The sequence below is a fragment of the Manis pentadactyla genome, chromosome 4 (genome assembly GCF_030020395.1).
Source record: "Manis pentadactyla isolate mManPen7 chromosome 4, mManPen7.hap1, whole genome shotgun sequence".
Classification (NCBI taxonomy): Eukaryota; Metazoa; Chordata; class Mammalia; order Pholidota; family Manidae; genus Manis; species Manis pentadactyla.
Genome location: NC_080022.1, coordinates 58,418,713 through 58,442,243, shown reverse-complemented (window position 1 = coordinate 58,442,243; position 23,531 = coordinate 58,418,713). Strand labels below are relative to the sequence as shown.

At 36.9% G+C, this 23,531-nt stretch overlaps 2 protein-coding genes across 3 annotated transcripts in view; one reads left to right on the top strand and one right to left on the bottom strand.

Moving 5' to 3' along the window:
• The window catches only part of SRSF11 (serine and arginine rich splicing factor 11), a 46,043-nt gene extending 33,125 nt beyond the window's left edge, over nt 1-12,918 (bottom strand). The window contains exon 1 of one of the 2 annotated variants that reach the window (XM_036890168.2): nt 12,792-12,918. The gene's annotated coding sequence lies outside the window, so the exon portion shown is untranslated. The remainder of the gene's footprint in view (nt 1-12,791) is intronic. The other variant, XM_036890169.2, reaches the window with a different exon arrangement.
• A 44-nt stretch (nt 12,919-12,962) lies between these two features.
• LRRC40 (leucine rich repeat containing 40) overlaps nt 12,963-23,531 on the top strand; it is a 67,601-nt gene continuing 57,032 nt past the window's right edge. The window contains exon 1 of the mRNA XM_036890167.2: nt 12,963-13,182. Within this exon, the coding sequence (XP_036746062.2) occupies nt 13,032-13,182 (151 nt within the window). The 5' untranslated portion in view covers nt 12,963-13,031. The remainder of the gene's footprint in view (nt 13,183-23,531) is intronic.

The following is a 23,531-nucleotide window of genomic DNA, read 5'->3' as shown; positions in this document are numbered from 1 at the left end:
ATGGAGGAGGAGGAATAAGAAGGGAGAGAAGAAAAGAATCTCCAGACAGTGTATATAACAGCTCAATAAGCGAGCTAAGTTACGCAGTAAGATACTAAAGAGGCTAACCTTGAACCTTTGGTAACCACGAATTTAAAGCCTGCAATGGCAATAAGTACGTATCTTTCAATAGTCACCCTAAATGTAAATGGACTTAATGCACCAATCAAAAGACACAGAGTAATAGAATGGATAAAAAAGCAAGACCCATCTATATGCTGCTAACAAGAGACTCACCTCAAACCCAAAGACATGCACAGACTAAAAGTCAAGGGACGGAAAAACATATCTCAGGCAAACAACAGTGAGAAGAAAGCAGGGGTTGCAGTACTAATATCAGACAAAATAGACTTCAAAACAAAGAAAGGAACAAGAGATAAAGAAGGACACTACATAATGATAAAGGGCTCAGTCCAACAAGAGGATATAACCATTCTAAATATATATGCACCCAACACAGGAGCACCAGCATATGTGAAACAAATACTAACAGAACTAAAGGGGGAAATAAACTGCAATGCATTCATTTTAGGAGACTTCAACACACCACTCACCCCAAAGGATAGATCCACCGGGCAGAAAATAAGTAAGGACACGGAGGCACTGAACAACACAGTAGAACAGATGGACCTAATAGACATCTACAGAACTCTACATCCAAAAGCAACAGGATATACATTCTTCTCAAGTGCACATGGAACATTCTCCAGAATAGACCACATACTAGCCCACAAAAAGAGCCTCAGTAAATTCCAAAATATTGAAATTCACCAACCAATTTTTCAGACCACAAAGGTATAAAATTAGAAATAAATTCTACAAAGAAAACAAAAAGGCTCACAAACACATGGAGGCTTAACAACATGCTCCTAAATAATCAATGGATCAACGAACAAATTAAAATAGAGATCAAGGAATATATAGAAACAAATGACAACAACAACACAAAGCCCCAACTTCTGTGGGACGCAGCGAAAGCACTCTTAAGAGGAAAGTATATAGCGATCCAGGCACACCTGAAGAAGGAAGAACAATCCCAAATGAATAGTCTAACGTCACAATTATCGAAACTGGAAAAAGAAGAACAAATGAGGCCTAAAGTCAGCAGAAGGAGGGACATAATAAAGATCAGAGAAGAAATAAACAAAATTGAGAAGAATAAAACAATAGCAAAATCAATGAAACCAAAAGCTGGTTCTTTGAGAAAATAAACAAAATAGATAAGCCTCTAGCCAAACTTATTAAGAGGAAAAGAGAATCAACACAAATCAACAGAATCAGAAATGAGAATGGAAAAATCACGACAGACTCCACAGAAATACAAAGAATTATTAAAGACTACTATGAAAACCTATATGCCAGCAAGCTGGAAAACCTAGAAGAAATGGACAACCTAGAAAAATACAACCTTCCAAGACTGACCAAGGAAGAAACACAAAAGTTAAACAAACCAATTACGAGCAAAGAAATTGAAACGGTAATCAAAAAACTACCCAAGAACAAAACCCCTGGGCCGGACGGATTTACCTCGGAATTTTATCAGACACACAGAGAAGACATAATACCCATTCTCCTTAAAGTTTTCCAAAAAATAGAAGAGGAGGGAATACTCCCAAACTCATTCTATGAAGCTAACATCACCCTAAAACCAAAACCAGGCAAAGACCCCACCAAAAAAGAAAATTAAAGACCAATATCCCTGATGAATGTAGATGCAAAAATACTCCAGAAAATATTAGCAAACTGAATTCAAAAGTATATCAAAAGGATCATACACCATGACCAAGTGGGATTCATCCCAGGGATGCAAGGATGGTACAGCATTCGAAAATCCATCAACATCATCCACCACATCAACAAAAACCACATGATCATCTCCATAGATGCTGAAAAAGCATTTGACAAAATTCAACATCCATTCATGATAAAAACTCTCAGCAAAATGGGCATAGAGGGCAAGTACCTCAACATAATAAAGGCCATATATGATAAACCCACAACCAACATTATACTGAACAGCGAGAAGCTGAAAGCTTTTCCTCTGAGACCAGGAACTAGACAGGGATGCCCACTCTCCGCACTGTTATTTAACATAGTACTGGAGGTCCTAGCCATGGCTATCAGACAAAACAAAGAAATACAAGGAATCCAGATTGGTAAAGAAGAAGTTAAACTGTCACTATTTGCAGATGACATGATATTGTACATAAAAAACCCTAAAAACTCCACTCCAAAACTACTAGAACTGATATCGGAATACAGCAAAGTTGCAGGATACAAAATTAACACACAGAAATCTGTAGCTTTCCTATACACTAACAATGAACCAATAGAAAGAGAAATCAGGAAAAACAATTCCATTCACAATTACATCAAAAAGAATAAAATGCCTAGGAATAAACCTAACCACAGAAGTGAAAGACCTATACCCTGAAAACTACAAGTCACTCTTAAGAGAAATTAAAGGGGACACTAACAGATGGAAACTCCTATCATGCTCGTCGCTAGGAAGAATTAATATCGTCAAAATGGCCATCCTGCCCAAAGCAATATACAGATTTGATGCAATCCCTATCAAATTACCAGCAACATTCTTCAATGAACTGGAACAAATAATTCAAAAATTCATATGGAAACACCAAAGACCCCGAATAGCCAAAGGAATCCTGAGAAAGAAGAATAAGGTATAAAAATGTGGATTTCACACCCCAACTTCAAGCTCTACTACAAAGCCATAGTAATCAAGATAATTTGGCACTGGCACAAGAACAGAGCTACAGACCAGTGGAACAGATTAGAGACTCCAGACATTAACCCAAACATATATGGTCAATTAATATTTGATAAAGGAGCCATGGACATACAATGGCGAAATGACAGTCTCTTCAACAGATGGTGCTGGCAAAACTGGACAGCTACATGTAGGAGAATGAAACTGGACCATTGTCTAACCCCATACACAAAAGTAAATTCAAATGATGTAAGTCATGAAACCATAAAACTCTTAGGAAAAAACCTCTTAGACATAAACATGAGTGACCTCTTCTTGAACATATCTCCCCGGGCAAGGAAAACAACAGCAAAAATGAACAAGTGGGACTATATTAAGCTGAAAAGCTTCTGTACAGCAAAAGACACCATCAATAGAACAAAAAGGAACCCTGCAGTATGGGAGAATATATTTGTAAATGACAGATCCGATAAAGGCTTGACGTCCAAAATATATAAAGAGCTCACCCACCTCAACAAACAAAAAACAAATAATCCAATTAAAAAAATGGGCAGAGGAACTGAACAGTTCTCCAAAAAAGAAATACAGATGGCCAACAGACGTATGAAAAGATGTTCCATGTTGCTAATTATCAGAGAAATGCAAATTAAAACTACAATGAGGTTTCACCTCACACCAGTAAGGATGGCAACCATCCAAAAGACAAACAACAACAAATGTTGGCGAGGCTGTGGAGAAAAGGGAACCCTCCTACAATGCTGGTAGGAATGTAAATTAGTTCAACCATTGTGGAAAGCAGTATGGAGGTTCCTCAAAATGCTCAAAATAGACTTACCATTTGACCCAGGAATTCCACTCCTAGGAATTTACCCTAAAAACGCAGCACTCAAGTTTGAAAAAGACAGATGCACCCCTATGTTTTTTCGCAGCACTATTTACAATAGCTAAGAATTGGAAGCAACTTAAGTGTCCATCAGTAGATGAATGGATAAAGAAGATGTGGTACATATACACAATGGAATATTACTCAGCCATAAGAAGAAAACAAATCCTATCATTTGCAATAACATGGATGGAGCTAGAGGGTATTATGCTCCGTGAAATAAGCCAGGCGGAGAAAGACAAGTACCAAATGATTTCACTCATATGTGGAGTAAAGAACAAAGAAAAACTAAAGGAACAAAACAGCAGCAGAATCACAGAACCCAAGAATGGACTAACAAGTACCAAAGGGAAAGGGACTGGGGAGGATGGGTGGGTAGCGAGGGATAAGGGGGGGAGAAGTAGGGGGGTATTAAGATTAGCATGCATAATGGGGGGGTGGGAGAAAGGGGAGGGCTGTTCAACACAAAGACAAGTAGTGATTCTACAACATTTTGCTATGCTGATGGACAGTGACCATAAAGGGGTTTATAGAGGGAACCTGGTATAGGGTAGAGCCTAGTAAACATAATATTCTTCATGTAATTGTAGATTAATGATAACAAAAAAAAAAAAAAAGGAAAGGGGGATTACTCCCTGACAGGATAAAACTGTAAATCAACGATTAATGCATGCTTTAAATATCCTTAATTTTGATCATTTAAAGGGTGTCAGATGATCAGCTATGGAAGTACATTTTTCTGATAATATTCCTTTCTCTTAAAAAAAAAAAAAGCAGTTCCTGTGTGGTGACCTCCAATAAGTTCTTCACAATGGTATAAAGGGCATATCAAAGTGTGCGCATAGGGTCTGTTTGTGTTTATACAGAGGATCAAAGTCTAATTTGGCTACCCAGAAAACGAACTAAGATACGATATGAAGAAGAAATTCCAACATCAACATTCTCTGGAAGAGTCATTCCAGAAGATGATCATCAAAAAACTTCAGCAAAGATCCTGGCGCTGTTGCAGTTGTAGCTGCATTCATCCCACCGGTTCCTGGAATTGCCATTGGAATGAAGAAGGAGATATCTAAGCTGGCCTGTGCATACAGTAAAACAACAAATTTGACTGGATCTATACTGTTGGAACTCAACCAAGAATTAGGAGAAGTGCAAGTTGCAGCGCTCCAAAATCTTGCGACTATAGCCTATATAGTGTTAAAAGATCATATGGGATGTGAACAGTTCCCAGGAATGTGTTGTTTTAATTTGTCTGATTTTTCTCAAACTATTCAAATTCAGTTAGACAATATCCATCATGTCATAGATAAGTTTTCACAAATGCCTAGGGTGCCTAACTGGTTTCCTTGGTTTCACTGGAGATGGCTGGTAATTGTAGGTCTGCTTTGGTTATGTTAATGTGTGTGCGCAATTTAATTAGTAGTTTAAAACCTATACATGCTTAAGTTACTCTACAAGAGGATATGTCAAAGAAATAATCAATATTCCCATGTTTTCTTCCATCTGCTACTTCTATAGCTTTTCTTCTTCCTTCCTAATTACAACCCTTAAATAGAATTTGTGCCTCATATCGAATTTACCGAGTATCATAATTCCTCCAAGTGGTAAAGATACCTCAAGACAAATGCTGGACATAGAAGCCACAGGGCATAAATCTGCAAAGAAGTAAAAAGCTAACCTTTTCAAACAATATGGCTTCTCTCTCACTTACCAACTTTACATTTCCCTGTTTGGCCCCAGAAGATGACTGGTTAGCCAGAGACGGGTAAGATTCCTCAAGGGAGGAACAACCTAAGACAGGCACAGTCGCAGGGGGGCCATCAGGTGAGAAATTGGGGACCAACAGAGGGGAGGCTTAGAACCTCTTCCCCCGTTTTGAGAGAAATCTTCTGCATCTGTGGATGTTTTGTTGCCCTTGTCTAGCTTGGATTAACACTTAGTCTATAGGCACACACCTGATCATCTACATTTGCTCTCTTACAGCACTAAACTATGTTTTCTACCTTTATCTTGCATCTACCTACCACTTCAGCATTTTATTAAAAATAATAATAATAATAAAGGGAGAAATGTGGGATCCACATATAAATCAAGTATAAAAATCAAACGAAAAAAAATATTTCCAAATACTTGTTTCATATTTTTTAATTTATATGGTCTATTAACAGCAATGATTCTATATGTACATTTGAAGAAGTGACAGGGCAGTGTCTGTGTACACCTTGAAAATGTAGGCAAAAATTTATGCCATTTTTCAAATCTTTGTTTTTATGACTAACAGAGGAATTAGTAGTTTGGGCATTAAGATATTGGTAACTATATCAATGTGCATAGTATTCTCAGCTACGGAACATACATATTTCTTGGAAAATCACAATTTGTATAGATTCGTTTGGTTTTTTTGAATTGAATGGGGTCAAGAGGAATATTTGGATGGGGAAGCTACAGGTACTGACTACTCAATACTGTCCTGTATGTTACTATGTAAGACCCTTTGGGAGTCTCATTTGAGAAAGGCTGTTGGGGGAATGCTTCAGAATCTTAAAAAAGAAAAAAAAATCTAGTAGAGTTATAAGTATCTTCACTCTAGTTTCAAGCATTTTAATATTAGTTTTCCCTAGTCAAGGAATTAGATATTCTACAACTGAGCTTCCCCCCACCATGCTTAAAACTTTTCTTTCTCTTCATGATGGAAAATTATTTCTCAGGAGTCTAATAAAACTGGTAAATACAAAAGTATAAAAACAAAAGTGTACTCAACTCAGTAATAGGACCTACATTAAGTGAATGCTTTTAAAATGCCTTTTAATCCTTAAACATTTTTAAAAGGTGCTGCAATAACTAAGAATGCAGGCCTAGGGTCAAACTTAAGGGGCTCTACCACCAATTAAGATAATTGTGACCTTTGGCTTACTGTTTTTCAATTTCTTCATCTGAAATGGTGATAATAATAATACCCACCTCACTGTGTTGTTATGAGGATGAAGTGAGAATACTAAGACAAATGCTTAGAAAAGTTAAATATTAAGTAGTTATAATCCCTACTTTACAGACAAAATATTTCATTGTAAAAAATGAATGGTTACCTCAGTTGGATTCCATTTGATGCCATCACTCTATTTTAGGCTAGTACTACCTTGGACTATTTCACTTCATCATTCACATGAAAGATATGAATCAAATGTGTTAATTTATATGGTGAGAAGAGTTTCTTATTTAAGATCCCACATTTTAACATAGGTTTTTTTGTGGCTTAGTTTTAAAGAACATTATAAAGTAATAAATGCTAAATAGTATAAAGTAATGTTAAATATTCAAACTACAGTATATTAGTGTAAAAAAAAGTAAAAGACCTCTATTCCACTCACCTATGCATGTTCTCAACTACTCTAACAAGTGCTGCCTGCCTATCATTAGCCAGGAGTAAGTCTCAACTCCCTTATATGAAAAATGGGAATAGTGATACCATCTACAGTTTTTAAGATTAGTGATATTATGGACTTGAGGCACCTACTACAGCACATAGGCAGTCACAAATATATATCCTTACAGGAAAGTGTGTTCAATTTCTTTATCTTTTCAATGGACAAATTAGTAACAATACTTCTGTCTTACCTTAGAACATTATTGAAAAATATGAAAATACTTTGTAAACTGTTAAGTGATAGTAAATATGTGAAATACACTATTATTAGATGCTCTTTCTTCTTTAGAAGGTTCCCGCAATGGAAACATGACACCAACAGATCTCAACTTTTCATATTCATTTTAATTCTAAAGTAGCACTTTACCATTAACATGTATAGATAGACGATGGCTAAACAAAATATTCCTTTTTAATAAAACATAAATGTGTCATAGAAAAATCTTTGTAGGAAGGCTTCAATTACTTTTACATTTTTAGAGTAAGAGTATCAATTCTTGCCAAAAGTCACAAACAACTGCACATATGTTTAATTAATCTTAAATTAAAAGTACTGTGACATGGGTCAAAGCAATACTACCGATGTCCAAAGTGCAGATAAAAAAAACAATGGAAAATATTAAGTATATGAAACAATCTGAATTCCTGACACATGCTAAAGCTAAAGGCCTAATACTTTTTCCCCCAACTGCCACCCCAGTCACTTGATGAAACTATGAATTGCGGTTAGTTTCAAGCCACAATTTAGCCTGTGTTAAATCTAAAGCATATGAGACATTGACCAAATAATTATTCTGAAGGAGGGAAGTGATGGTGGAAATGAGTTAAAAAGAAAAGCAAAAAAGTCAGTATCTCAAACATGGAAAATAATTTAAGTATTTAATGGTAAATAATGCTATATTAATGGTAGATAAATTTAGTGATGAGTGCAAAACATGTATCTCTAGAAAGATGAGTAAAACTGGGTTCAGAGATTTGCATAGTTGAGATCAAGTAGTTAAATGTTCACTAATATTGCAGCATCCCATTGATGGTACCTTTCAAATTATTTAAGTATATGTAATTGTGATCTTTTAAAGGCTAAGAAAAAAAATTTATGGAGAACAAAATAGTGGGTGTTTGAAGGGGTTTGAATGTTAAAAACTAGCAAAACTAGCACTTACCTTTTTCTCCCAGTAAGTTTTTTTTTATTAAAGTGTTGTTAATATACAATGTTATGTTGGTTTCAAATGTACATCACAGTGTGTCAGTAGTCCCCATGATCAACTTACACTATGATTGTGAATTATTGTGCCCCTTTATTCCCATCCCTCTCCCCATTCCCCCTCAGTACACACTAGTCACTTCTCAGTGTCTGAGTCTACTGCTGTTTGTTCCTTCCATTTTGCTTTGATTTTATATCCCACAAATAAGTGAAATCATATGGTATTTGTCTTTCTCCGCCTGGCTTATTTCACTAAGCATAATACCCTCTAGATCCATCCATGCTGTAAATTAGCAATTATCTGAATTGCAATTGTGAGTATGAATATTCCACCTCTAAATTTGAGTATCAAATTTTTAAATTAAAATCTATTGACTATGATTGTCAACAAACCATCAAATTTTCATATTTCTCCCCCTTACCAACTTATCTTACACAAAGAATAAAGTCTCAGGGACCTATCTTGTGTTATTAAGACATAAAACAGATGGAAAGCTTGGCTCATACAGAACAATATGTGCCATGTATAATCACTGAATCTCTCTTTTTGAAGTATTGAGCAAATGAAGTTACAAGTTGAATCCAACAGAACAAAATTGTCAGCTGTGGGTGATATAAAGTCAAATTTTAAAATAGTTGATTTTGATTAGAACTAATTTTTAGGCAGATTTATTCGGTAATGGTTTTGTATGTATGAACATGAAGACAGAATGGTATTATAAGGTATACATTCTAGGGTTTGGTGCCCTAATTTTCTCTTTGTGTTGCTTTACTACTTTAAAAGCAAACAAATTCATAAAACCTATACAATTACTGTTGAAATTAAGACTTTAAGTCACAAAATACATCAATCTTAAAAAAATGAGCAAGAAAACAGCTATTAAAGGTTAGGAGTAAGAATCACTGGGAATAATGGAAACCATTTTCAGCTGATTTTAGAAAAACCAATAAGCAATACTACAGTGTTTTTTATTTAATGGAATAAGAATGCTTTATAACCAGTCCTGTTTCAGCTTTCCTTTTTCAATACAAAGAAACAACCAAAAAATAAAACTACAAGTAATTAGGATAAAAATGCTTTTTTAACTAGTTTCTCCACTTTTTTTCACATGAAAAGATGCTAGTTCATAAAAATAAAAGCCTTTTTCTAACAAGAAAATGAAAATGATATTTTCTTAAGGCTGGTGGACTAAAATTCTTTTGTACTGAACGTAGAGAGAAATATAAGACCCAACATTTGAATCTAATAGTAAATATCCTAGAGAAAGCTCACTGCTTCGTGACTCAAAAGAAAACAAAAACACAGGAAACAAATATACAAATGAATAATCTAAAATAAATGCACTGTCTTCATCATAAAAAAATTACCACACACAGCTCCAATAACAAAATATAATTCAAAGTCACATTTGAAATAACGAATAAAAATGCAAAATCTGTTCTGCCTTCAAATAAACAGAATAGAATGTTTTTACAGATTACTTTTAAAAGTTGGCAGTTACAGAGCTGAATAAGAAACAAATTTGGAACTGAAAACTAAAAATTTCAAAGGAAACAGACACCTGCAACAAACACCTTTAAAATTGAGTATTTAAAACATGAAGATCCCACATCCTATAATTTTGCTCTCAATTTTGATAATTTAAAGCAACTTATTAAAAGAGTAAGGGACAAATACATAAAGAAAACTTTGAATAGTAAGTATATGGGAATGTAAAATGTCCAACTAAGAAAATATTCAGTTATTTTAACCAACACAGGTTAGGTTCGACAACTCCAATCAATAATGACACTGTTAAAAAGTAAACCGGTTCTCTCAATAAATAATTTTCGCATAAAATAGCTGTGCTCACAGATAAGGAAATATTCTGAAAGGTAAACAAATACTGATTCAAAATAGGCTAAATCTAAATCTGTTACTTTACACAAACACAAAGTTCCTAGAAATGTCTGCAAAGCAAACTCACTTTGCTCTTTTGATAACATATTTTAAACAAATGTGTGCAAAAATTTTTGCATGAATTAGTGTCATTTTCCTTTCTTTATCACAATTTTTCCATTTGTCTCAATAAATCCATCTTATCAATTTTATCTTTCAGTTTTGAAAAAAATCTAATGTGTAGCAATGTTCAGAGTAATACAGCCGTATTTGGAAATGTCTTATTAAATTTTACTAGTAGAGATAAGACACTCTATCTTACTTTGATAATAGTCTTACTTTCCGTTATGTAACAAAACAGCATATTTTGGCTGATGTAATTCTTAGACTCCAAATATTTTTGGTTTCTTCACTTTCTTTTTCATTTTGCAAAGAAGCTAGGAGAGTGAAACCTTCCATTATTTTACTAAAGTGAATATAATAAATTGTAGCTAGACAAATTGTTACAAAAAAGAGACATCCATTTCATAGTATTTTAACAATATTTTTTTCTCAAAAAAGCAAATACTTCCACTTAAATGCTCATGTGAAAAAGGGTTGGTTCTTTTGCTTGTTTGTGTAATACATTCTTCCTAAAGTAATATAGTTGATATAAAGTCCCACAAATATAACCATAAATAACTATGCTGTCATAAAGTAGCTCAAGTCTAGTTCTTCAAAGCTTTCAGTTTCCATCAATTTGAGACAAAAAACAAGAAATTTCCCGATTCCATGTGGTAATAATTTTTACCCTCACTTGCTCAATCTGCATTTGCTACACAGGTACAAAACACAGTGTACTATGAATAGATACTAGTAAAATTCTTACAGATGTCAGTTTATATCTACTGAAGTATACCACAAGTGTACATTCACTTCAATTTTTCAGAATTACTTTGCCATTAAACATGATATTTCTCATAAAATGCAACAATGTTTCAACATGATACTATAATTAAATGTTGACAATGAAACGTTTAACTTCAAGTAGAAGCACAATAAATAAAAATATGCTTTGCCTTAATTTTTAAAAAAGTTGTACTGAAGAGGAAGGGGTGACTACTGTAACATTTTATACTTGAGCAATTCATCCTCCAAAGGTAGGCCTGCTGCATCCTAAAGAAGAGAAAAAGGTTTCTCCTAATAAATAAATCTCTTTTAAAACATAATTGAAGTATCTCTTAAAACAGTTCCAGAATAAAAGCAAGTGAAAATAACAAAATAAAAGCCACTGGACAAATCATAATAATTAACAAGAAAGATTTTGGAGGACTAACAAAGTTTGGATTAAGAAGAAAGGTTAATATTCCTGGCCACTTATAGAAACTTGTGATCTTTGGCAAGTTTCTTAATCCCTTTTAGCCTCAATTTCTACATCTGCAAAATTGGTCTTGTGCTATAAATAAGAGAGCAAAACAGGTATTATTAGTACTAAGCCTGGCACTTATTCAGGGGCTCAACAGTGACCTTACAAAAACTTCTATAATCCTTGCATTAAAACCTATTCTCTTTTGCCTGGTAGTTTAACTATGGCACTTTTCAACTGTTCACTTTTAGTGTAAATGATTGTATAAAACTAAGAAGAAAAAATAGGGTTAAAAATCGAATTTTACACGTAGGAAGAACCTGGACTCAGGCAAAACTGTGTGATGCAGATTTTATCAGTGGGCCATCAACCTACGTTTCAAATATCCTCTTCATCCCCAGTTGAGTTGATGTGAGCATAGGAGGATATATCACAGCATATACTTTTCAAAACAAAATCACTTCAGGCAGAAGAAAAGTCTAGCACTCTGTACAGTACTAAAGATGTCTAATTCTTAATTATTTGTTGAATCAGTAAAGTTGTGCATTTCGGACAGTAAGAAAACTGACTTATTTAACAAAATTTTCACTTTCTATTCTGAACTGGAGTCCCTTTCCTCACCAACAGGTCAATATTTAAACCTTTACCTTCACTTAATTACTTAAAAACCCTAATTAGATAGGAATTATTATCCCTAAATTAACGAAAAAGGTGAGAGCTTTAACCACGGTCAAGCAAACTGCCTGAAGTTAGTTTGTGAAATACAGAAGAAACTAGGATTCGAACTCGCATCTCTGCAGTTCAAAGTCCGAGCTGTTCTCGCTACACTAAAGCATGCACTTCCACTAGTTTCCTTAAACTGTCCAGTAGCGAGGACATTTACTATTGAGCTTTTTTTTTTTTCTCCTCTGTGGCGAACCCTTCCATTTCACACTGCCACCTGTGCTGGGCTATAAAGTAAATACAACGGGCAAGGTGCACTAATTCTAGGAGTCGGTGTATAGGCCCGAAGAACAGAAATCTGATTTATTTTGCACGCCGGCCGGAGGCCTGGCACCACCTTCACAAGCGACAAACACGGGCTGGGGTCCAGAGAGACTGCAGACCGCGCCCAAGTCTCAAGTTTTAGTCAAGGCCCGCATCCAGGCCAGGCGAGGAGAGAAGGCAAGGTTAGCCTTTCCCCATACTCTCGCCACGACGGGAGCACAGAGGAGAAGGTTGGAGTAGCAGTAACAGGGCAAACAAGAAACCCTAAAGGCCCTCTTCAGTCCATTAAACGCACTTACTTGAGCAAAGTAATTCCAAGACGCACGGCCAGCACCGGCAACGGGAAGGACTCCTGTCTCCTTCAGCCCCAGGCGCTCAGGGTGACGACATCTGGGCCGCGCCACGGAGAGTGAAGGCCCAGAGCCAGGCCACGAGCCCAGCGCAGCGAGCGCGCGCTCACAGCAGGGGCGCGGTGCTACAGTGGCGCCACCTTTAAGCGTCACGGGCAGGGCTCTGCTTCTGGACCTGTGGGTTTGAACATGTCGCGCCCCAAGGGAGTGGCGGAGCGGGATCCGCGGGCTGGTTTCAGGACTGAGAGGAGATACTGTGGTGCTTCGGTACCGCAGGGGCTTTTGAAGGCGGCGAGGAAGAGCGGCCAGTTAAATCTGTCGGGTCGGAACCTCAGTGAAGGTAAGATCCAGACGTACGACCCGATCGTGCGTCCTTTCAGAAAACACTTGCGCCTGGAGCCTCTCTTTCCTCTGGCCTGGCTTTGGCCACCTTTGCCTCTGGCTCGTAGCTGCATCCCCGGGCTCTAATTCAGGCACTTGTCACATTTCCACTAGCTCGGTCAGCCCTGTTCGGTTTCAACTTTTGGTCCGGGAATCTCTGGTGAAGGGATTCTGCTGGCCAAAATGTAAACCGATCTGCTTTCTTCTTATGGCTGAATAATATACACATTGTGTATGTGTACCACATCTTCTTTATCCATTCATCTATTGATGGACACTTAGGTTGCTTCCATTTCTTGGCTATAGTAAATAGTGCTGCGATAAACATAGGCGTGCATGTGTTTTTTTGAAACTGGGCTCCTGCATTCTTAGGGTAAACACCTAGGAATTTAGGTGGAATTCCTGGGTCAAATGGTATTTCTAGTTTTAGTTTTTGAGGAACCTCCATACTACTTTCCACAATGATTGAACTAATTTACATTCCTGCCAGCAGTGTAGGAAGGATCCCCTTTCTCCACATCCTTGCCAAAATTTGTTGTTGTTTGTCTTTTGGATGGTGGCCATCCTTACTGGTGTGAGGTGATATCTCACTGTGGTTTTAATTTGCATTTCTCTGATGATTAGTGATGTGGAGCATCTTTTCATGTGCTTGTTTGCCATCTGAATTTCTTCTTCAGAGAACAGTCTGTTCAGCTCCTCTGCCCATTTTTTAATTGGATTATTTGCTTTTTGTTTGTTGAGGTACATGAGCTCTTTATATATTTTGGATGCCAACCCTTTATCAGATATATCATTTATGAATATATTCTACCATACTGTAGGATGTTTTTTGTTTTACTGATGGTGTCCTTTGTTGTACAGAAGCTTTTTAGTTTGATTTAGTCCCACTTGTTTATTTTTGCTTTTCTTTCCCTTGCCTATGTTCATGAAGGAGTTGCTCATGCTTACATCCAAGAGATTTTTGCCTATGTTTTTTCCTAAGAGTTTTATGGTTTCATGACTTACATTTAGGTCTTTGATCCATTTCGAATTTACTTTTGTGTATGGGGTTAGACAATGATCCAGTTTCATTCTCTTACATGTAGCTGCCAGTATTGCTAACACCAGCTATTGAAGAGGCTGTCATTTCCCCAGTGTATATCCATGGCTCCTATATCATATATTAATTGACCACATATGTTTGGGTTAATATCTGGACTTTCTATTCTCTTCCACTGGTCTGTGGGTCTGTTCTTGTGCCAGTACCAAATTGTCTTGATTACTGTGGCTTTAAAGTAGAGCTTGGAGTTTGGAAGCGAGATCCCCCCTGCTTTACTCTTCCTTCTCAGGAATGCTTTGGCTGTTCAGGGTCTTTTTTGGTTCTATATGAATTTTAGAACTATTTGTTCCAGTTCGTTGAAGAATGTTGTTGGTATTTTGATAGGGATTGCATTGAATCTGTAGATTGCTTTAGGCAGGATGGCCACTTTGACAATATTAATTCTTCCTAGCCAAGAGCATGGGATGAGTTTCCATTTGTTAGTGTCCTCTTTAATTTCTCTTAAGAGTGTCTTGTAGTTTTCAGGGTATAGATCTTTCACTTCCTTGGTTAGGTTTTTCCTAGGTATTTTATTCTTTTTGATGCAATTGTGAATGGAATTGTTTTCCTGGTTTCTCTTTCTGCTAGTTCATCGTTAGTGTATAGGAAAGCTAAAGATTTCTGTGTATTAATTTTGTATCCTGCACCAGATATTAGTTCTAGTAGTTTTGGAGTGGAGCCTTTAGTGTTTTTACATACAATATCATGTCATCTACAAATAGTGACAGTTTGACTTCTTTACCAATCTGGATGCCTTGTATTTCTTTGTGTTGTCTGATTGCCGTTGTTAGGACCTCCAGTACTATGTAGAATTAAAGTGAGGAGAGTGGGCATCCCTTTCTTGTTCACCAATCTTAGGTGAAAAGCTTTCAGCTTCTCACTGTTAAGTATGATGTTGACTGTGGGTTTGTCATATATGGCCTTTATTATGTTGAGGTACTTGTCCTCTGTATGCATATTGTTGAGAGTTTTTATCATGAATGGATGTTGAATTTTGTCAAATGCTTTTTCTGCATCTATGGAGATGATCATGTTGTTTTTGTCCTTCTTTTTGTTGATATGGTGGATTATGTTGATGGATTTTCAAATGTTGTACCATTCCTTGCATTCCTGAGATGAATCGCACTTGATCATGGTGTATGATCCTCTTGATCTATTTTTGAATTCCATTTGCCAATATTTTGTTGAATATTTTTGCATCTATGTTCATCAGGGATATTGGTCTGTAGTTTTCTTATTTTGTGGTGTCTTTGCCCTGTTTTGGTATTAGAGTGATGCTGGCTTCATAGAATGAGTTTGGAAGTATTCCCTCCTCTTCTATTTTTTGGAAAACTTTAAGGAGAATGGGTATTATGTCTTCTCTATATGTCTGTTGAAGTTCTGCAGTGAATCCATCTGGCCTGGGCATTTTGTTCTTGGGTAGTTTTTTGATTACCACTTCAATTTTGTTGCTGGTAATTGGTCTGTTTAGATTTTCTGTTTCATCCTTGGTCAGTCTTGGAAGGTTGTAGTTTTCTAGACAATTGTGCCATAGGTTATTATTAAGCATTTGTGGAAGGAATAAATAGTAATATAAAATTAATTAATTAATTAATAATGTCAAATGCTGAGTGGTATATTGGAATGCATTTATTGATATACCCAAATGGTTTAGTCTGTTAAAGTTTTAGAGAGCAAATTAATTTTGACTCTTAGCTCCATGATGAAATGGATCAGACTTGTTTAGGTTATTGAATAACCAAAACCTTTCATAATATCTGGTGCATAGTATGTACACAATAAATGCTATTGAATGAGTTAATGTGCAGTATTTCATGGGAGAAAAGAAATATGAATGGATGAGACACATGGTATTTGTAACTTATGCATCAAAAAGCAGTCTTGTTACCATAATAAAGAAGGTGTTCCTCTATCTAGATGTAACCTTCAACTTTATTTCTTGTCACTCAACCTCTGACACCCATACCACTGTCACTGTGAATTATTTGTAGTCCCTGATATGGCCATATTCCTTTTCTCCATATCTCCGTATTCCATATCTCCGCTCATGTAACTTTGAGATACTTAATTTCACTGTGCCTTGTTTTCTCATAATATGGGAGTAGTAATAGGACCAAGTAATATTTAAGTGAGATAATACACATAAAGTGCCTGGTACATTAAAAAGTACACATAAAAATTGGGTATTGCTGTTATCATTACTATATCCAATCTAGTGGTTTCCTGGGCTTCTGGTTTTAAATCTCATGCTCTAATTCAATGTCATTAGCAAGAGTTGTCTTTCAAAAACACAGGTCTTATTATATCACAATATTTAATGGTTCCATATAGCTCACAAGAATTAGTATAACGTTCTTAGTGCAACATACAAAAGCCTTTTGAAATCTTACCCTTAAGTATCTGTAATAAGGCCTCCCATCTCTTTTCACAATCCTGTACTTTAACAACAATGACAGTAATAAGAATTGTGTTTTCCTCAAACAACCACATTTAAAGTTTTTTTTAGACCAGCTTTAGGTTTCTAAAAAATTGGGCAGTACAGAAAGTTTCCATATCTATCCTTTCCCCCAGCTTATAACTTCCTCTATTATTAGCATCTTGTATTAATGTAGTACATTTGTTATAATCAGTGAACCAATATTGATACATAATTATTACTCCCCTCCACTATCCCAAGAAAGAAAGCAGGAAGAGTTTATTAGAGACAGTTTGTACACAAGGGAGCCGACAAGAAAATCAGGGACTTAAGAAAGCATTTTTTGTGAGGTTTGTAAAGGCAGTCTTTGAAGGTCCAGGAGTTTGGATGTATGACAATGATTGCTCTTTCTTGATGATTTTATGCCTATATATCTCCAGGTGAGGCATTACTTGAGATACATTATTATTAATAAAAGTCCATAGTTTCCATTACTGTTCACTCTCAGTGTTTTACAGTTCTGTAAGTTTTGACAGATCCATAATTGCATGTATCCATTTCAGTATCATACAGAATAGTTTCACTGCCTTAAAAATTCCGAGTTCTAGCTTTTCATTCCTTACCCTGCTTCCCCTGAAGCCCTGCAACCACTGATCTTTTTAGTCATTACATAGTTTTGCTTTTTTCAAAATGTCATATAATTGGAATCACAGTATGTAGCTTTTGCAGACTGACTTTTTTCACTAATCAGTATGTATTTAAGGTTCTTCGATGTCTTTTTGTGGCCTGACAGTTCATTTCTTTTTATCACTGACATATTCTCTGGTATGGATGTACTATCTTGTTTATCCATTCACCTCTTGGAGGACATCTTGTTTGCTTCCAGTTCTTGCAAATTTTAAGTGAAGCAACTGTCTGTCTTTAGGTTTTTGTGTGGATGTAAGTTTTCAGCCTGCTGAGCTGTAAACATAGGAGTGCTGGGTCATATGGTAAGACTGTGCTTAGCTTTGTAGGTAATTGCCAGACTGTCTTCCAAAGTGGGTGTACTATTTTACCATTCCCACCAGCAGTGAATGAAAGTTCTTGATCTCTATCTTTGCTACCACCTGGTATTATCAGGTTTTTGGAGTTAGCCATTCTAATAGATGTGCAGTGTTACTTCCTTATTTGTTTTAATTTGCTGTTTTCTACTGACATATTGTAGCTCCTGGAGAAGTGTGTTCCGCGAGCTGGGCAAATAAACTGGTATGACTGAAGTCAGTCTCGGGAAAAACTAGATTGAGAGGAACCTGTTTATTGCTCACGATGAAGCCCAGCTTTGTTCTTCCTTCTGGCCTCTGCTCACACTCCTATGTCTCTTCTGTCCTAGTGTGTGATCATCTCCCCTCCTACCCTTCACAGGAGAAATTCTGTGGGCAGATCCCCCTTGATTGACAGGTGTTGGACCAATTACACAACAGTGGGGAGGAGAGAGCAGCTTCTCTCTACGTCTTGTCCCAGAGGCTGTGGGAAGAAACACCTATTGATATGTAAATATAAGGCCTGGCTAGACTTCTGGAAATATTGCAGTTTTACCCCACAAGCCACCTCTCCAGAATTCTCGCCTTATAGCTACTTGCTCCCCATCTTCTGCAATGGCCTCTCTGTGAGAAACCTGGAGCACTGTAAACAGACAATAACAACAGAAATACAGGTAGCGGTAAAATCATGATAATCCTCAAGCTTGAGGATCCAGCTAGGTTCAAAGTCCTATCCAGATTAAGTCCATAGCATGTCCGCTCCATAGGAGGACGGTAGCTGAACTGGTAGGGAGCTCTGTGCACACTCAAGCAAGCAGCAGCTGTAGCCAGGGGTTGGACCCAAGCTGCAAGGACTATAGAAGAGAATAACCTTAAGGGCAATAAGATATGTGTTTTAATGACACTAGCATAGGCAAATCCTGTCCCTCAGGTAGGATGCAGGCAAGATAGTGGCCCTATGATAGTACAGTGGCAGAAGTGATGTCTCATCCTGCTCTAGTATACCAACCTTTACTCCCTACCCTGTGGGAGTTACAGATGGATCAATACATAAGGTATGCTAGGCACATGAACTGGCCACAAAAATAAAACAAAACTTCCCTGTAAGATGCTGTTACCTCCTGGATATTTTGGGTACACTACCATGATCTATGGAGGCCACTCTGCTGTTACTCCAGGAACACACTGGAGGCCAGCTTCCAGGTCTCATCACCAAGGTGCCAGAAGGGCCAGCCGTCACTGGCCCATGTGTCAGAATGTCCAGGGCCATGTCCACTCAACAGTGTGTCCAGAGTTTAGCACAGTTGGGGCTGGCAGCAGGATGTTGCTCTGCTGGCCATATCCTGGCTTCAGTAACTGCTCGTTGGTTTGCACATGCAGTTGTATAGAAGAGGCAGCAGTGTGTGTTAGCGTGTCCACAGGGTTCAAGGCCCCTTTTCATGGCTGCTCATTCAAATGCCATAGCACTGGTCTGTAAGTGGACTGACCAGCCCCGTAGACTATTGGTGTCTGACTTCAAGCCAGATTTCAACAAACCACTGTACCTCTCTATCATGCCTGCCCTGGTAGGGTTTTAGGGCACATGAAACTTCCACTTTATCCCTAATTGCTGCACCTATTCTTGGAACCATGTCCAGTAAAGTGGGTGCGTTGATCGCTCTCAATCACCTGCAGCCGGCCATAGGCTTCAAAGAGACACTCTAAGCCTCTCTTGGTGGTTTGCTGACCTGCACAGTTTGCAAGAAGAGTAACCAACAGTCCAGTAGCTTTTTCGACATACTGATATCCTTCTGATATGGGTAGAGGCCCAATATAGTCTGTCTGCCACCTGACAAGGGGTATTGGCTCCTTTACTATTGTCCCATGTTGCTGCAGGACTTGGTGTAAGTCCCTTTTAGAGCATACAAGGCACTCCTGTGCTCTGCTGACTTCTTCAGAGGTCAACGGCAAGCCCCACTGATGGGCTATAGCCCACATTGTCTTTTGCCCTATGTGCAACAAATGCTGATATAATCATTGGACTACATCAGTCCTATTCAGATTAAATCCTATTCGGGCTTTTCTTCTAGCCAACGCACCTGGGCCAATGTGTCTGCTTCATCACTCCCTGGGGATGCCAAAGGCAAATGGCCAGTCACATGATATATGGTAACTGTCTTAGTCTGACCAGAGGCCCATAGGTCATGCCACAACTCTTGCCCCCAAAGGCGCCAGTGACCAACCATCCAGTTGGCGTGGTACCATGTTGGTAGTCACAGGGTCAAGCCCCGATAGATGGCCCAGCTGTCAGTACAGACAACTATTGGGGAGGACTCTTGGGTGATCATGAACCATACTTCCTGCAGATCAGCCCAATGACTGCTCTTCCCCTCTCTGTCCTCCATGCATATTGTCTCAGTCTTAGTATGGAAAGCCACAGCCTTCCACTTTGGGGGCTGCCCACAGCTGCAGCTGTTTGTATAGCAAGCATCTTCAGGTATAGGGGCTTTTTCCCTCCTAATAAGGACCCTTGGCTACCAATAGCTCAAAAGCAAGTTCTTCCTGCTTTCCACTGGTGTATGTCACTGGCCCCAATAAATGCTGGAATTCTCCACTTAAGGGGCTAGTGCAGAGGGTGCTACACTGCTGTAAATGTGCACCCCATTTGGCTAGTGTGGGCATCTGTGCCGTGCCACTCTGTGGCCTTTAGGTCCAGTCTCGCATCCACCCCATGATGGGATAAGTGGTTATTACCTTTGTCAGAGCTGTTCTGGTGATGGGCTCTGTAGCCAGCAAGGCATGGTACACAGCAGCCAGTTGCTTCTCTATCAAGGTATACTTGACTCTGCTTCTTTCCACAGTTGCAACCAGGATCCAATAGGTTGACAGGTCCATTCACGCCACTGCCATGAGGCATATGTTTTCGTATTCTCATTTGCCATCTGTATATCTTCTTTGATGAGGTACCTGTTTAGATCTTTTGCCCGTTTTTTAATTGGGTTGTTTGTTTTCTTACTGTTGAGCATGTTTGGCCTTTAATTCATCTTTTTATGCCATGTCTGTTCAGTAACTGATGGCTCAGTGAGTAAGTGCTATATAGAAGTAGGCCAGTTGCCTGTTGGTTATGGTTCTTAAAAATCTGTATGGTACAAAGTATGGATAAAAGCTACAGAAGTTTTTATTTTAATCATCAAAGTATTTGCAGAAAATGATTAACTCTCTTTTTGTATAAACTTTTGCTAAATTGTCCCTTAAACTGTTCTACACATTTTTGTACTTTGTAACATTTATTTTTTAAAACATTCTCTCAGTATTCTTATTATCCCCAAATATTATCACCTAAAATTATAAATTACATTCAAAAGATATGAATATCTTTCAGACTGCTGTTAATATGTATGAGAAATTGAAATATTTCATATAAATATATGAGATAATAAATATGAAAGTATATGCTATAGGGAGTTAGACTTATATAAATAGCATTGGTTGTATATCTACTATGCTTTTTACAGATGTTGTGCTAGGTATTGAGGAAACAAAATGACAACAGTTTTTACGCACAAGCGTTTTTCCACAAGCTTTATCCAAATTTAGTAATTAAGAATTATACTTGTTAAACAAATAATAACTTAAAATTTTTTGTTATACTCCAAGTCTTTCTTTCCTCCTTCATATTTATAGAATCACATACATATATTTGTAAAGTATAGTCATGTCTATTCTTTCTACATTGGAAAAATAGAATGTAGCTTTTAAAAGTAGTAAAAATTCTCTTGATTCTCTTGATAGAGCTAGGGCTTCTAGCCTCAAGATTACAGTGCCACTGTTTTAGGGTAATGAGAATTTGGCTTATTCATTATGTACAGTTTGTTTTGACAGGATATAAAGTGTAACATAAACCATATGTTTACCAAGGTTTTACATAACCATGCTTAAATATATATTAACCATGTTCTGCTGTACTGTTTAGCTTGGCTCTGTATTGTGGCTACTGGTTGTTTAATTGGAACTTACTGTGGTATTCTAAATAGCTAATAAGAATTAACTGAAGTATCTAGATTTTAATAACAGATAATTCCAGAACGAAATTATGCTTCCGAGTGAGTAGATATTAAAACAAGCTAATTCTTAAACACTTCATAGAAATGAAAGCAAGACACAAGAGCCTTAATCTATATTTAATAGCAGAATCTTGAGGTGAACATTTTCCTTTTACTATACTGAAATCCAGGGAAGTCTACTTGTTTGGATTATAAAACAAGGAACTAGTTAGTTAATTGAAAATACCATTCTGTTTCTTGTTCTGTTAAAATCACTAAAATTTAGTGTCTCGTTATCTTGAGATGTGTGTTTCAAGTTACTGCCAATGCCAGAGTTTGTGTAATAAATCAGTGCAAATTTAAATTTATCCCTTATATTGTCATGTTCACTCACCTGTACTGAATTAGCTAATAGGTGAATGCCATCTGTCATAGATATTGTCACAGGAAAAATACAGATTGGGAAGAATGGAATTAGATTCAGTGAGGCTTATCTTCACTGTAAAATTGAATGTACCTTTAAGTTAAAGTAATAAATTCAAGCATGTTTTACTCTTGAAGTGAGTGATAAAAATGTTTCCTTTTACTTATGTTAAACATTGTTTCATTTTTTTCTTACAGTTTCCTCCTGGACTTGAGGAAAGAGCAGTTTTTCTTCATGCATTCTAACATAACAATGGCTCAGTTGTTCTAAACAACAGATACATCCCTCTGAATCAACCTTAAGTTATAACTGAGTTAATACCTTCAATATAATTTTTAAATCTTAATCTGGAGAGTGTGTGCATGTGTATATGAGTGTATTTTTTTCTAATTAAGCATTAAATATAGTCTGAAAATGACACTGCAAGATTGTGATTGGTCAATAAGGGACTCTTTCTTTAATGTAATGAAGACATTGATGGTCATGAATAAACTACTATGGAGAAAATTGGAATGTTTATCAATGAGCTTTCCTTGATCCTTTACCGAGTACTTGATTTAAAGTGCTTATAATTGGGTAGGCAGTTCAGCGAATGAATGGTGTTTGTAGGATAAGCTGTTATCAAAATACTATCCTGCACTTAGCAAAAGCCTGTTTGTGCTACTGTTGTTGGATCCTAGGGTTAAGTGACTGTGGGTCCTCTTATTTAATCAACAAATCAACAAGGAAATTGGAAACCAAAGATACTAGGTTACTGGCCACTTTTATTAGTTGCACAGTTTAAACCAGAGCCTTAGGTATCTGATGCTTTGGTTAATGGTATGTCCATGGTGTCATACTTTGTATCTTAGTTATAAAATATTTACAGTATTTTAGAAGATGGGAATCAACATAGGTTAGGGTATAGACCTTAATGGGAATGATTATGATTTTCTGCCTCAAGGAAACAATTATTGTCATATACTATGGGCTAACATTGTATCTATGAACCTGTCCAAAAAAGTCAAAAAAGATTTTTAAATCTCTGGATGTGTTGCTCCTATAGTTTACTGGCTACACATTCTCTTATCCTTCCATGTAAGCACCATTTTAAATGTTTTTTTTTTAAATTTCTTCTCTTTCTCCATCTACCCACTTACAATTATCTTACTCAGATTACACAGTTATTTGCTATCAACCTATTTGTGAGCCCCCATTTGTATAATTAGCTGTTGTCTGTGGAAGAAAGAGTAATTAGTCAAAAAAAACATGTAAAGAGGTCTTTTTCTTTGTTTGGTAAGAGCCATGCTGTCTGTTGTGGAAACCTCTACTCACATATGGCTATTTAAATTTTAATTGACCAAAATTAA